General features: G+C 37.3%; 1 protein-coding gene across 5 annotated transcripts in view; it reads left to right on the top strand.

The window, feature by feature from the left end:
- PRUNE2 (prune homolog 2 with BCH domain) overlaps positions 1-12,872 on the top strand; it is a 136,868-nt gene extending 123,996 nt beyond the window's left edge. For 2 of the 5 annotated variants that reach the window (XM_038170410.2, XM_072030920.1), the window contains 4 exons: positions 3,399-3,497; positions 5,539-5,574; positions 7,664-7,711; positions 9,979-12,872. In XM_038170410.2, the coding sequence (XP_038026338.1) occupies positions 3,399-3,497; positions 5,539-5,574; positions 7,664-7,711; positions 9,979-10,000 (205 nt within the window). In that variant the 3' untranslated portion in view covers positions 10,001-12,872. Of the gene's footprint in view, positions 1-3,398; positions 3,498-5,538; positions 5,575-6,095; positions 6,135-7,663; positions 7,712-9,978 lie in introns of all 5 variants that reach the window. The other 3 variants (XM_038170408.2, XM_038170409.2, XM_038170411.2) reach the window with 3 other exon arrangements.
- Positions 12,873-13,575: the final 703 nt, after the last annotated feature.

Raw genomic sequence — 13,575 nt, 5'->3', positions numbered from 1 at the left:
AAAACGATGACTACAGAACAAGATTAAGCTATAGTTCTGGTTTTAAAAGAGTTAGTTGCTGCTCATTCAAGGGGACTGCCCTGAGCTATTTGAAAGTGTAGGAGACCTGGTTCCAAATAAAAGGTTTTCTGCCACCAAAAATACTTTGATTGGTAAAAAACAAAGACATGTTAGATACAGAAGACCTCAAAAATTTTTGAAGAAGATGGACAAGTATACAGCTGGAACACTGAGATCAGGAGAGCACACGGACAGGCATGAGAAAGAGTTGCTTCAAATAGGAGGAGTCGCATCTTGTGTACAGAAGCCACACAGAGAATTACACATGAGAGACAGCAGAGACGTCTACCCCAAGAATACAGATGAGAACGCTGAAAGTGTCTGTCACAAGGTGCGCTGTCCTGACAGGGTAACCGTGGGATGGAGAAGAAAATGACTGCTCGCACTGCTGCTTAATCGCAACAGGCAATCATAACAGCGATTCTTCTTTCACATGTGACAACTTCAATACCAAGTAGAAAGTGACAATTGAAAATACTAGAATAACACAGGAACCAGCACCTGGAATTATCAACAGTAATAACAGGGGATTCAGTTAGATGCAGTTGGTGTCTGAGATGTTTCAGTTGGCTTACTATTTGCTCCAGATAAAAGAGTAGACAGTAAAATCAAATATGCCCCACCTGTTTGAATTCATGAGTCATTTATTTGAGATGGCCAGGAGCAGCCACACATTTTGTACTTCCAAACTGGTGATAAAGTTCACTCTAAACAGTTTGACAAACAAAGTTAACAGTCCATAACTAGATACAATAGAGACCAGTTACAAATCTCCATTTCAGCCAAAAGGTAGATTGAGTCTCAGTCAGAAGCAGAAGAAAGTGAAGTGCAAATGGGAGCTGAAAAAAGGTGTGCAAGGCATAAGGCCAATGTGACTTGGTAAAATCACAGAGTGGTTAAGGCTTGAAGGGAGCTCTGGAGGCCATCTGATCCAACCACCTCTGCTCAAGTAGGACCACCTACAGCAGGTTACCCTGGACCATGTCCAGGCAGTTCTTGAAGATCTCCGCGGAGGGATACTTCACTACCTTTCTGGGAAACCTGTGCCAGTGCTCCATCACCCTCACAGTGAAGAAGTTTAGTCATACCCTCTTGTGTTCCAGTTTGTGTCCATTGCCCCTTGTCCTATCATTGGGCACCAATAAAACAAGCCTGGCTCCGTTTTACTTGCATCCTCCCTTCAAGTATTTATAGACATCAATGAGATCCCCCCCCTGAGCCTCCTCTTCTGAAGGCTGAACAGTCCCAGTTCTCTCAGCCCCTTCTCATAAGAGAGGTTATTCAGACTCCTCATCATCCAGCACCTCAATCATTTGGTCACCATCTGTTGTACTCCTTCCAGTATGTCCATGTCTCTCTTGTACTAGGGGGCCCAGAACTCCACATGAGGCCTCACCAATGGTGAGTAGAGGGGAAGGATCACCTTTTTTGATCTGCTAGTGATACTTTACCTAACGAAGCCAAGAACACCATTAGCCTTCTTAGAGGCAAGGGCACGTTGCTGACTCATTTTCAACTTGGTTTCTATTCATCAACTTGGAAGATGAGTTGAGGATGTAAGAAAGCTGAACCCCTCTCTGAGGACAGAAGAGCAGTGTGAGAGAGATGAGTAAAAAAACTGGAAGGCATAAAAAGAGACAGTTAATTCAGTAAAAATCACTATGTAAGGAGAAAGAAACTTGATTAGACTGAAGTCCAATGGCTATATCATAGTTCGCTAGCCCAGAGCTGTTCACTGAACTACTGACATGTACTGTGGGAATTTTAGAGTAAGAAATGAATTGCTCCCAAGGCAAGGAGAGAAGGTCCCAAGATAGTAAGATAGCTAAGCCACTTAATTTTAATTCTATTTCAGCTGAGATACAGGGCAAACCAGTAGGAATCAAGAAACTAAAAGACAGCAAAACGGCAAGGGACAGTCAAATCACTGAGAGTTTTTTCTTCTCCTCCTCCTCCTCCTCCTCCTCCTCCTCCTCCTCCTCCTCCTCCTTCTCCTTCTCCTTCTCCTTCTCCTTCTCCTTCTCCTTCTCCTTCTCCTTCTCCTTCTCCTTCTCCTTCTCCTTCTCCTTCTCCTTCTCCTCCTTCTCCTCCTTCTCCTCCTTCTCCTCCTTCTCCTCCTTCTCCTCCTTCTCCTCCTTCTCCTCCTTCTCCTCCTTCTCCTCCTCCTTTTTTTCTTTGTTGTTTTTGGTTCTGGTTTTATTTCAGTCTGTAGAAGCTTCTGATTGGTTTCCAGCTTGCCAACTTACTATAGTTGGCAGTTCAGATGGTCCAGACTATGGTTACATTTTGGATAAAATGCTAAGAATTATCCATCTGTTACTATGTCTTTCGTTGGACAATTATGGGTGATTTGCTCATCTTAAAACATAACCATTGGCATGCTCCACTGTGTGTGCTGAATGACAGTACAAAGAGAAATGAAAGTGGATGACCTTAACTATTCACAGTACCTTCATGTATTCTTGTTTTAGCTGTCTCACTTTACCTTCATAAGAAGGTATGTATGGTAATGTGAGGGGAAGTAACCTTTTGCTCAGAGCTATTTCAGATGCTTCACATTGTCTGGTCATAACCTCAAATCATCAGCGAATAAGAAAATATATATCGTGTTTTACATGGCCTAACACTTAAGAAAATTTATGCTCAATCTGTCACTGTTACTGATGTTGAAAGACTATATAAATGAAACCAGAGCTGGATTTGGATGATTGCTTTATGAGTCAAACGAGAAGGAGAGATTTCACTTAAGCTAATACATATTAAATAATTCAGGTTAAATAAGCGAGTAGTTTATATTTTTAAAGTATGCTTTCTCAACACCCTTAGCCTTTTTCTCAGTGTTCATTTCTCAAACACAATAAATGATCGTTATGCACAGCTGAACTAAACAAGGGAAGTATTTCAGCCACTGCAGTAAGAATAGGCACACACATACCCAATCAGATCTGTACTCATCTAAACAAATGTGGATGTTCAGCTGTATTATGTTTGAGAATCATAGCTAAATATAAATGTTAATTTGTCATGATCACCTTAAGTGAATGTTTTCCATCTTTTCTTTAAATGTATGTGTGCTGCAGAGGATTTGGTTCTTTTTGTAATTTTAATACATCTCCTAACTGCAGAACTAATCTCATTGCCCAGTATGTAGGCATTGCAATTTTATAATACTGTCCTAAATACTGTCATCTAACCTAGCCAAAGAACAAAAAAAAAAAAAAAAAAAAAAAAAAAAAAAAGTCTAGTCTTGATTTCAGTCTAACTAGGCCTCAGGTATGCATATGGTCAGTCAAACTTAGGAGGAAAGTCAATTGACATATGTTGTTTCTGTGTTTCAGCTCTAAGTTCAGTAGTAAAATACAGTACGTCAACACGTTGGCAGAGCTTCGTGAGATGATTCCAATGGAATACGTGCACATACCGGATAGTATCGTCAAGTAAGTGGTGTAGAGACAGAATGTACTTGGTCTAAGAGAAAGTATTTTCACAAACTAGTAACAGTGTTTCAGCATCTATAAGAAAAATAGAAAACCTCTACCCGTTTCTGTGACAAATGCTTATGTGTTGTTCCACAAAAAAAACTCCACTATTAAACCCTGAAGAAGGAAAACGCTGTGTTGATGAAACACAAAGCGCAATAAATATGCAATCGTAGGGGAACCAAAGCTTATAGAAAGAGGAAAGTTTTGTATTGGACCAAATAATACTACTGGTAAAATGAAGACAAGATTTCAGGCTCATAGTCCTTTAATCACGTCTATAATCTGGGTTGGAACAGACTGTTTATTCGCTAACTGTAACTCAGAAAAAAAATAGGAAAGTTTGACCCTTCTACAGTTAGTTATCAGCTTACTTGTGTACTACGTCTTTGCATAACTTTTACCAATGTTTAAGTAGAAGTGTTAAGTTTTAGCAACACAGAGCTTTGAACTGAAACCATAATTCAGAGATAATCTTGTTCAAAAGACACTGGCAACCCAGATGGGCCATTCATTTTCTTGTTGATCTCTGATGTTTCAAACAAAGCCACTGAAAAACAATGGCTCAGTTCTTGCCTCTTATGTTTAAAGTTTTTCTAAATGCAAGTATTTCTGAAGGAAGGAAGTTAATTTCAATTACTCAGCTGAGCTGGCTTTTTTTTTTCAGATATCAAAACAAACTGAAGTGGTATACCTAGACTGAAAACCTTTGAAACCTATTATGGTTTTCATGTTAGTCATTATTACAAAGATTTGCTGCTGGGGACTGTATTGCTTTTCTTCTTTTTATTAAATATACTAGGTTTTGAACAGGCAAGCGTTCTGTTTTGGTGAGTAAATAGACAAGTATGATTGTATTTTCCTTATGGTTTATCAGTGACTTGGTATGAAGAACACTTATTTTGGAGCTGTCACAGATCTCTTCAGCCCAGGCAGGAGTTTTCACACCTGCCTCACAGAGGTGAAAGCAGCATAATGAGCTCTTCATCAGACTGGTGATTGCTCTGATTCTTGAGGCGTCAATCCAGGGAGGAAGTGTGAAGCTCAGGTCTGCACGGCACTTGTAAAAATAGTAAATTATAGTCATGAAATCAGGTGTGAGAGGGACTTTCACTCAAATTTGTTTGGTTTTGTGACTGTCTTAGAAGTGGAGTAAAAAAGTAGAAGTACAAGGAAAGTAGAACGCAGAGGTCATTGGTCACCTGGTAAGAGATGACCAAGATGTTTTAACGTCCCTACAGTTCCTTCAGCCTCCCTCTCTCCCTGATTCCTGTCCTCTCTCTTTTGATTTCCATAAACAGTTTTAATTGTCCTCTTTAATACAGACCTTAACCTAATACTCCAGTGTATTTCTCTATTTGCATTCCTTGCTGTGTTTCACTGTTACACTGTCTATAGCAGTGCACGCATCCTGTGTTACACACTTCTTTTCTTCCCTATAAAGTCCATTCACCTCAGAAACCAAAGGTGAAATAATCACAGCACTGGTCTGTGGAGACTAGGATTCAGAGCTTAAGAAATTTTAGCAAACTGCCTGTGTTTTGTCATCAGCAGCCAGATGAGTGATCATGATTTTGCTGAAGACAAAAATCAAAATGTGACAAATGTGCCCATTGGTGGCAAGCTTTATCAAAATGTCATGATGTGATATGAAGTGGGTGTGAACTGAAGGCACTGTGAGTGGTTACTCCCATGCCAAAGGGAGAAGAGCAGAGATGAATTCAGGTGTTAGCTTCCCTTCTGCTTCAGGTTGAGGAGGATTACTGTAACAAAATAATACAAAATGCACTGTTCAGCAGTCTAATTACTCCACCAGCAAGAACAGACATACCACTGTGGTTATGAGGAACCCCACCTGTAGCAAGTATGTGGGTTTATGCCAGGGTTTGGATTGTGTTGTTGTCTGGTAGTTTTTTACTGAAGTGAGATATGATGTGCCTGGTGTATCATATGAACTTGCATGTCTTTTCTCTTCCTTCACCCACTCTTATCTTGTAAGGTATGATGAAGAGAAGTGTATTAAGAGAAGAATGAGGTAAAACTTGCTTTCTAGCCCACGCTACTGCTCGTAGCAGACTGAATCTGTGTGACAGCCTTTCACCCACAGGTGACCTCAATAGCTGAATGAGAGAGGCCTTCCAGTGTTGTGGAATCCTACTTTCCCCTTCAAGCTGTTGAGATCAGCCTCCTTTGCAAACAAAACCTACTCAACTGTAAATGTCCTTGATTTGGCCCGGGCTGCAGCTACTTTGATTCTATCTGATAGAGCAATTGAATGCTTTCAGCTCTGTCCACTGGGCATGCCTCAGATCCCTGCTGCTTTTATGTTTCTGCCTCCAAATAATTTTTAAAAGGAGTTGCAAATTAAGATTGGGTTGAGAATAGAAATAAATAATATCATAGTAAACTGAAGAGCCTCAGGGTTTGTGCGTAATACTGGGTACCTATTTTAGAAGCATGTACTCTATTTGTTCTTTGCTTTGCTATTGCTCTGCTTCTCTCTTATGCTCTGCTTGCTTCTTTGTTTCTTTATATCAATAACTTTTACTCATGCAGACTGGATGAAGAGCTGAGGGAAGCTTCAGAAACAGCTAAGTAAGATAGCTTTCAGCTGGATGCTGGCATTATATTTATTTGGTTCACAGGGATGGATTGAATGCAATACGTTTGGTACAACAATCGGTTCATAGTTCTAATTATTGTGTAAGTTTCCACATCTGTGAATTGACTTCCCCTCTCACTGTAAGCAGCCTGCTTTTATACAGCTGGGTCACAGAAAGAAGTAAGCACACTCTTTAAAAAAAAAAAAAAAAAAATTGCTATTTTTTGGCAATGTTCTACAGTCACAGGGAGGATTGAAGTCACTTTTTTACTCCATTACAGTGGTTTATTAAGCATTTTTCTACTTCATCTGCTGTGTCACATGGTTCTAATAATTCTTAGGAGGTTCATATCATTCTTTTTGAAAATGATTTTTTTTTTTACAATTTCCAAAGTTAACAATGGTTATTACATCACATTCTCTGTTAAGGCAAGTAGTAACTTCTTTCTTTCCACTGTTGGTTTGAAGGGCTAGTGGATTAATACTTGTTAATATTGTATCACCTGTGGTAACTTAATAAATCAGTGTCAGATGATGATCAGGTACTTTAAACTCACAACTGTAATTTGGCTTTAAGATGCTAAGGCAATATGGTGTGAAGTGCCATAAAAATCTTTAACTGGAAGGACACAGTCCTTGATTCTCTAAACTAAACTTAGAGATCATTTATGCTTTGCACTTTTTCCATGCGTCCTTTATACAGGATTCCACAGAAGGGAATCAAGTGTGACGTTTTCCCTGCAATTTTTGTAACCAGAGGGTGTTTTTTTTTTATTTTTTTTCTGCCTCCTTCTTTTAACTCTTCTTTAACCTATATACTTAAGAATTTTCATCTTTCAACTTCTTTGTAGAATTTTTTATCCTTATTTATGGTACACATTTTTCACAAGCTCTCCTGAGATAAGCTTTTAAAATGACCAAAGAGAAATATCCAAAACACTTGCCAACGTTTTTTGATTCTAACAATTAAATTGCCTCAGAAGCAATAAATTCACATAAGTAGTTATCTGATACCACCTGGATATTTTGTTAAACAAAAGAGTTAAACAAAAGACCCACACAACCCTGAAATGTAATTTCTATCTATTCTATTCAAACATTTTCAAATACATTGGATAATACTGCAATGAAAACTGTGGGGAAAAAAAAAAAAAAAAAACTGTTTTCTTGTTAAGCCTTCAATTTAAAACAGGGCAGGCTGCAGCATAACATGTGAAAGGGGAACTAAACATTCATGTGAGGTACCATTAATTACTGTTATTGTTGGATGTATGAAGTCACTGTAGTGTGTTTTGCTTCCCCAACCTAAAGAAATATCTTAAAAAATTATTATACAAACTAATTGGTGTTGTAGGCACAAAGCTCACTAGATTCCTGTCAACAGCATTTATGTGTTTGTGCAACCAAAGGTACTCACTACAGTTAGTTACTACATCCCCCAAATAAGATTTCATATTTGAAGAGAGAAAGAAAGAAACACAGAAGAAATGTTTACTGCTTCCTCTTTTTTCCTTGTGCCCAGAACTAGCTGCCTCTCAAATGATCCAGAAATCACTTCAGTGGAACAGGAGTAAGAATTTGTGCCTAATACTGTCATTTTCTTTCAACATTATTTCACACCATATTACTAGGAACAGAGACTGGGTAGACTCCATAAAGCTTTCTGGAGAACTAAATGCTCTTTTGTTTATTTTCAGGAACTTGATTCAATACATGCAAGCAGAAAAAACACTGCAGTTGAGATTTTTTCTATTTGCATTGCAGATGTGTGAAGTGTTCTTGACAATTTTCAGAGACAGATACAGTTCTTAGCCTGAGGATCTTCAGGTTATGTGGAAGACTTAAAGAAAAGTTATGTGAAAGACAGAAATCATGCAACATGATCAGAGGGAAGATAATCACATGGGTTTTTCTCAAAGGGTGATAATCTTGCAGTCTCAAAAGACTGTGGTGGTTTTACCGTGCTAGGCAGATAAACACCACAACTGCTCCCTCACTGTATGGGCTGCTGCAGGGAAAGTTAACATCCCAGCCAGACCCAGTACACTTGCCCTTTTCACCAAGAGGTTTAAAGAGTCTTCTCTTTGACTTCAGCTTCTGGGTTGTCCTTTTGATGCCTTTCTTCTCTTTGCTTTTTCTGCATCTCAGCTTTTTTCCATAGTTATTTGCCTAAATAAATTCCAATTTCTTAATTTCTTTCACTTTCAAAGCCAGACTGGTTTCCTTGGAAATGGGAACATGTCTCCTCTGGCAAACTGCTCCTCTGTCATGCCGTAACTGAAGCACGCAACCTGCTCTGTTCTCACTGCAGGATGTTTGTAGCCACAGCATGTCACACGAGCACAAACTGTGTGTTTGCTGGAACAGCATGTCAGGTGGAGTAGCCATTGCAGCAGTCTGTGTACTGTGCCCAGTGTGTACCAGGGAGTAGTGATTGTGGACTTTGCTGTCCCTGCCCACCTGACTGTGACTTAGTAACACACTGGTGTCTCACATGGAAATACTGTTCAGGAAATAGCATTCACCTGACTCTTAGGTAAAAGATCCCATCACTTGAAGTAAGCAAACAAATAACCAGAGTACATACAGCAAAACAGGTGCATAAACAAAATGGAGCTTTTTCGCCACTTTTTTTTTTTTTTTTCAAATAAAGTCATACTTTAGTAAACTACCACAGTGTTACACCTGGTTAGAATTAACAATTAAACTCTTGATTCCTGAGCTGTTGACATAAAATCTCTAAACATTTTTATTTTTTTTCTCAGATACAGTTTATTCTGTAATGAGTCAATATGAGAACTGTGTTTTTTTTAAAGTATGAGAAGAAAAAATAAATAACCTGTTAAAGACTCTATTTATGGTGTAAACCTTTTGGTGGCTTGAATAAACTTTCTGTTTTTCACAAAAAGACACTGAGCAGCTTATAAAAAGCAATATGAGAAGAAAAATTGTATTTAGCTTAAACAAGTATAGCCGTGACTGAATTAATGTCAATTCCTGACATTTATTTTCTCTGCATAAATATGTATCTTCCTTCGGAAGTGTCAGTAATTTTTCTGTGGTCGTATCACACACTTCTGGTGTAATTTCTTCAGGATTTCCTGTGTAAATATCTCCACAATGATCACAGCAGTTTTACACAGCCGTTTTCTCTGTATGGTTTCTGCTGAAACCTCTCTGGAGTCTGCCCACCTCTTAGGTTGCTCCTGCTGTTGTTTTTTTTTTTCGTATCTATTGTCATGCTCTTTTGTATACTGTTTTGTTTAACATCTTCCACTACCCCGTGACTTCTAAAAAGGTTTCGCTATAAAATAATCCACTGTGAAGAATTCTGTGTGTTCTATAACTGATAGTGACTTTCAGAGGTCATAAATATTCAAGATGTTTTTTAGTTATGTGTTCCAAGAGGGAAATTGTGTCTTGATGCAATGTTTGGGATGACAACTTCTTATTCTAAAGAATACTTCCAAAGAATTTGATAACTTGTTTGCACTAAATGCCAAAACCATACTCATAGAAATATTCTTAGAGGCACCCATGTCTTACCCTACTGTGGTGTCACATCCCACCAGTGGATCTTTCCACGGCTGGTGTCCAATGCTACTCAGATTGAAATTGCTGTGCATGTAGTTAATAGGTTTCAAGAAAGCAGCAACATTCTGTATTTTCTACATAAGTGAGGTAGGATCTGTGTAAATTATTTGACACTGATGCATTTAAGTAAATGAGATGCTCAACACTTTGCGGGAGGCCGGGATTGTGGAAATGACTGGCCATGTGTACCATCCCACTAATGTCCTTTCTTTCGTATTTTTTTGTTTCTTTTTTAATATATAGCATTGACATGACCCTGAAATAACAAGCATCACTGCCAAACATTTGAAGAAGAGAGTATGCTTGGATTTTCGTCACCCAGACTCCTTTGACCATGGTGTGCAATAGGCAATTTGGTTCATTTTGTTTGTGGTATGACTTTTTTGGTACCATTTTGCAATCTAAGAAGACCAAACGGGCCAATCCTGTTGCCATGGAAACAGCAAAAATTTGGACCTACCTATTTGTTGTTTTCAGAAATAGAGTTTTCATTAGAAACACTATATCATCTAGCATTGGTTTCTGTAAATGTGTGTAATTTCTGTTTAAAATTATATTTTACCAACAGTATGCCTCATGAATGAGTCAATGAGGATGTAGATTTTTGTTTTAGTCCAGTCTTCAGCATATTAACATTATGCATAACTGAATTGTTATTATTACAATAAATGTTAGCTTAGTTGTTTCAAAGAGCAGCAGCAGGCTTATTGTTCAAAAAAAATAATTCTAGAAACAATGCAGGACTTTCCTTAAAGTGTTTGTTTCTGCTGTATGAAAAGTCTTCCCATCTTCATTTAACACTAATAACTTTTTATTTTCTCACAGAAAGGCCTGATACTCTAAAAATAATAATTAGTTATTAAAGACACTTCATAGAGGACAAATGACTAACAAAATAATTTTAATCACTTACTTTTTTCTTTATTTTAAGCATAGCTTTTAGAGAGGTAGCAAATCCTGTAAAATTTTGTCAGATGTTCTAAAAGGCTTTGAATTTAATTATTTTATTATTGTTGTTTTTTAATGCTTTTCTAGTAGTGTTTTTTTTTTTAAAAAGTTATGACTCTTTGAATGGCATCCTAACTGAAATCACAAAGGCTAATGCTATGAATATCAAAAAAAAAATGCACTTAGTATTTTCTGCTAACAACTAACGACTGAAAGGTAAATATATAAATTTAAAGTTGGGAATCACAATCATTTGTTAGAAATATATGTCAAAGTATTATTTGAAGTATGCCTAATATCAAAAATAAGTATTACAATGCAGTTTGTTGTCTGTATCATAAAACATATCGGTATAAACATGAAAAGAAGAAAAAAAAAAGCAAGTATTTATTGTTTGCTGCTGTCCTGCATACTGCAATGAAAGACTCTGTAGTAAGTTCTGATACTCAAATGGAAAATAACTGCAGTGTCTCAGACCATCTTTTGCAAGATAGTGCAAATTATTACTTGAGTGAATTCTGCTTGTCTGCTTTAAAAAGTCAAGAGTATGACCAATGCTTTCTCTTCCCCCAATGAACGTATTGTGTGCATTTGCCAAACCTGCTGACTCCTCTACCTTGTGGGATGTCCTAATGGAAGTAACAGAATTATGCGCTCTCTGAAATATTATTCCCATCTTCAAGAGATTTTCATGTGCCCTAGAATTACATCTGTGGATTCTCTACTTGTCTGTAAATTAGCAATCCTTAGAAGTTATAATTTTCATTTTATGTATGCACTAACTCCAGTCCCACTTAATTAAACAGAAGACAAGCAAAGTTTGCTTGGGCAATGAAATTTAAGCAAAAGTCAGGACAGCACAAGCCTTGATTTTTCAGTAGGATCTAAACGGAGAGTGAAAATTGTATTTCGTCCTTCATTTAAAAGGTTGATAATTTTGTTCTGTGGTTTGCACATTTCCATTTGTGTCAATTTGTATCTTAAATTTGCAAGAGGAAGTCTGTAGGCAAGGGAGCAAGCATCCATCACTGTGTGCAGTTGCTCAGCTACTGTAATGAAGATTGACAAATTTGTCAGAAAGGCAAGAGGTTGCCAAATGCTTACTTATCTGCCAGCAACAAAACTGAAATATCTGCACATCTGTAATCCTTCTCTCTACTGTCAGCTGGTGCATTGTATCTGTCACTCTAGGTAGCCTGTTTTATCACATCTTTCTGTCAGTTCCTCTTAACTTTCACATTCAAGGGAGGACCTAATCCTGCTGACCATTGTTGCTGCTCTATAACCAGACCTTGTCATCATTAGGATCTGATAGTTTGCACAGTTCTCAGATATTTGAATCTTGGCTTGTGTCTGCCTTATAAAAGTGCTGTCACTTAGAATATTGGGGATATTGCTTTATGTACAAATTAATATTTGTATTAACTTCCAGTTGCTAATTAAGCTAGATCTAGATCAGAAGAGCATTTTATAGCATGAAACCACATCTGTAAACTTGTAGTTCAAGCCACTAGAATGGACAAGTTGACTTGTGTTAGGCTGTATGTGAGAGGAATGTATGCTGAAAGAGAAGTTCACCACAAAGCAGAAGTTCAGCACAAATTTTCATGTCTTTGAGACATAAATGGGTTGGAAGACATTACATACCACTTAACATTGGATGGCAGCCCAGAGGTGAATTTCATTCTAAAGGCTTTGTGTAGAATCACTAAACAGCAAAGCTACATAAGAATTAATTTGATTAACGTTGATAGACTAATAATGGCAGCCTGAGAAGGTAGGAGTTTGTTTAAGCCAGGTGTCACATCACCAGTGTGATGGTGCAAAAATGATTGCAAGAACAAGGTGTGGTTGTCTTTGCTTATTAATATATTTTAAAAAGTTTTTTAATGTTATGATATGGCAGTTATATATCATATTAACAATAATGTATCAATATTAATTAATTAGTAGTTTGTTGAAAAAGGAATATAGTACATGTAATCACAAAGTTATAATCTTTTATATAAAAATTTTTTCTACCATGTATGAGAGTGCTCAGATCAAATACAAATCAATAGTTGCTTTTTTTTTTTTTGTTAAAAGACCTATGCTGATTTAAATTATAGATTAAGCAATACAAGGATATCTGATATCATTGTATGCATACATATATATATGAATCAGAAATAAAGAACTTCAATCCATCACTGGAAGTATTTCTTTTCAGTTCCAAGTTTTTTCTTTATTCCCTGGGTGCATGGAAACCCTTGACAGTTTCAATTCACAGTACTTTGCATAGTTATACTATATACACATACATTTTTTTTCCTTTTCATTCATTCTTCTCTACTTGTTCTTTAAAAATCAAAATTTGAGGCAATTCTGTTTCACCTGATGTTACTCTTCACCTTCATGTATATCAGTCCTTCCTTTGCTGATACTAGGAGTATTGTTCCTGGAAAAAAATACAAGTTGCTGTCTCATTTGTGACTGTACTCTTACCTGAAAATCAAATTCACAGGTAGTCTCATTCCACTGTATATGCTAGGCAGAAACCAAAAGCTCTGGGGCAGAAATGCGTTCACTGTGAAACCATCATGAGCAGTTTAACATACTTTTTGACATTGTATTGAAGTCAATCAGAGATGATGGATGTTCAGTCCTCTCATCTACCTGTCCCATATATCATTCTCCCAGTCTACCTAAATTCTCAAACTGGTGAGTTTGCACTGCCATTACTTTAAAGTCTGGGTGACTTTTGGATGGCTGGCCCATAGCATTGGCCACTGAGACATCACGTAAGAGCTAGAACAGGATAACCATGGATTCTTAATTCACCTGCGAGGAACTTTATAAATGCTCTTAGACCTTTTCAGTGCAAAGTCTTTGAAAGATATGAAGATTTATCAA

Source organism: Anas platyrhynchos, chromosome Z (assembly GCF_047663525.1).
Source record: "Anas platyrhynchos isolate ZD024472 breed Pekin duck chromosome Z, IASCAAS_PekinDuck_T2T, whole genome shotgun sequence".
Classification (NCBI taxonomy): domain Eukaryota; kingdom Metazoa; phylum Chordata; class Aves; order Anseriformes; family Anatidae; genus Anas; species Anas platyrhynchos.
Note: the sequence above shows the minus strand (reverse complement) of the source record. Positions and strands in the feature narration are given on the sequence as shown.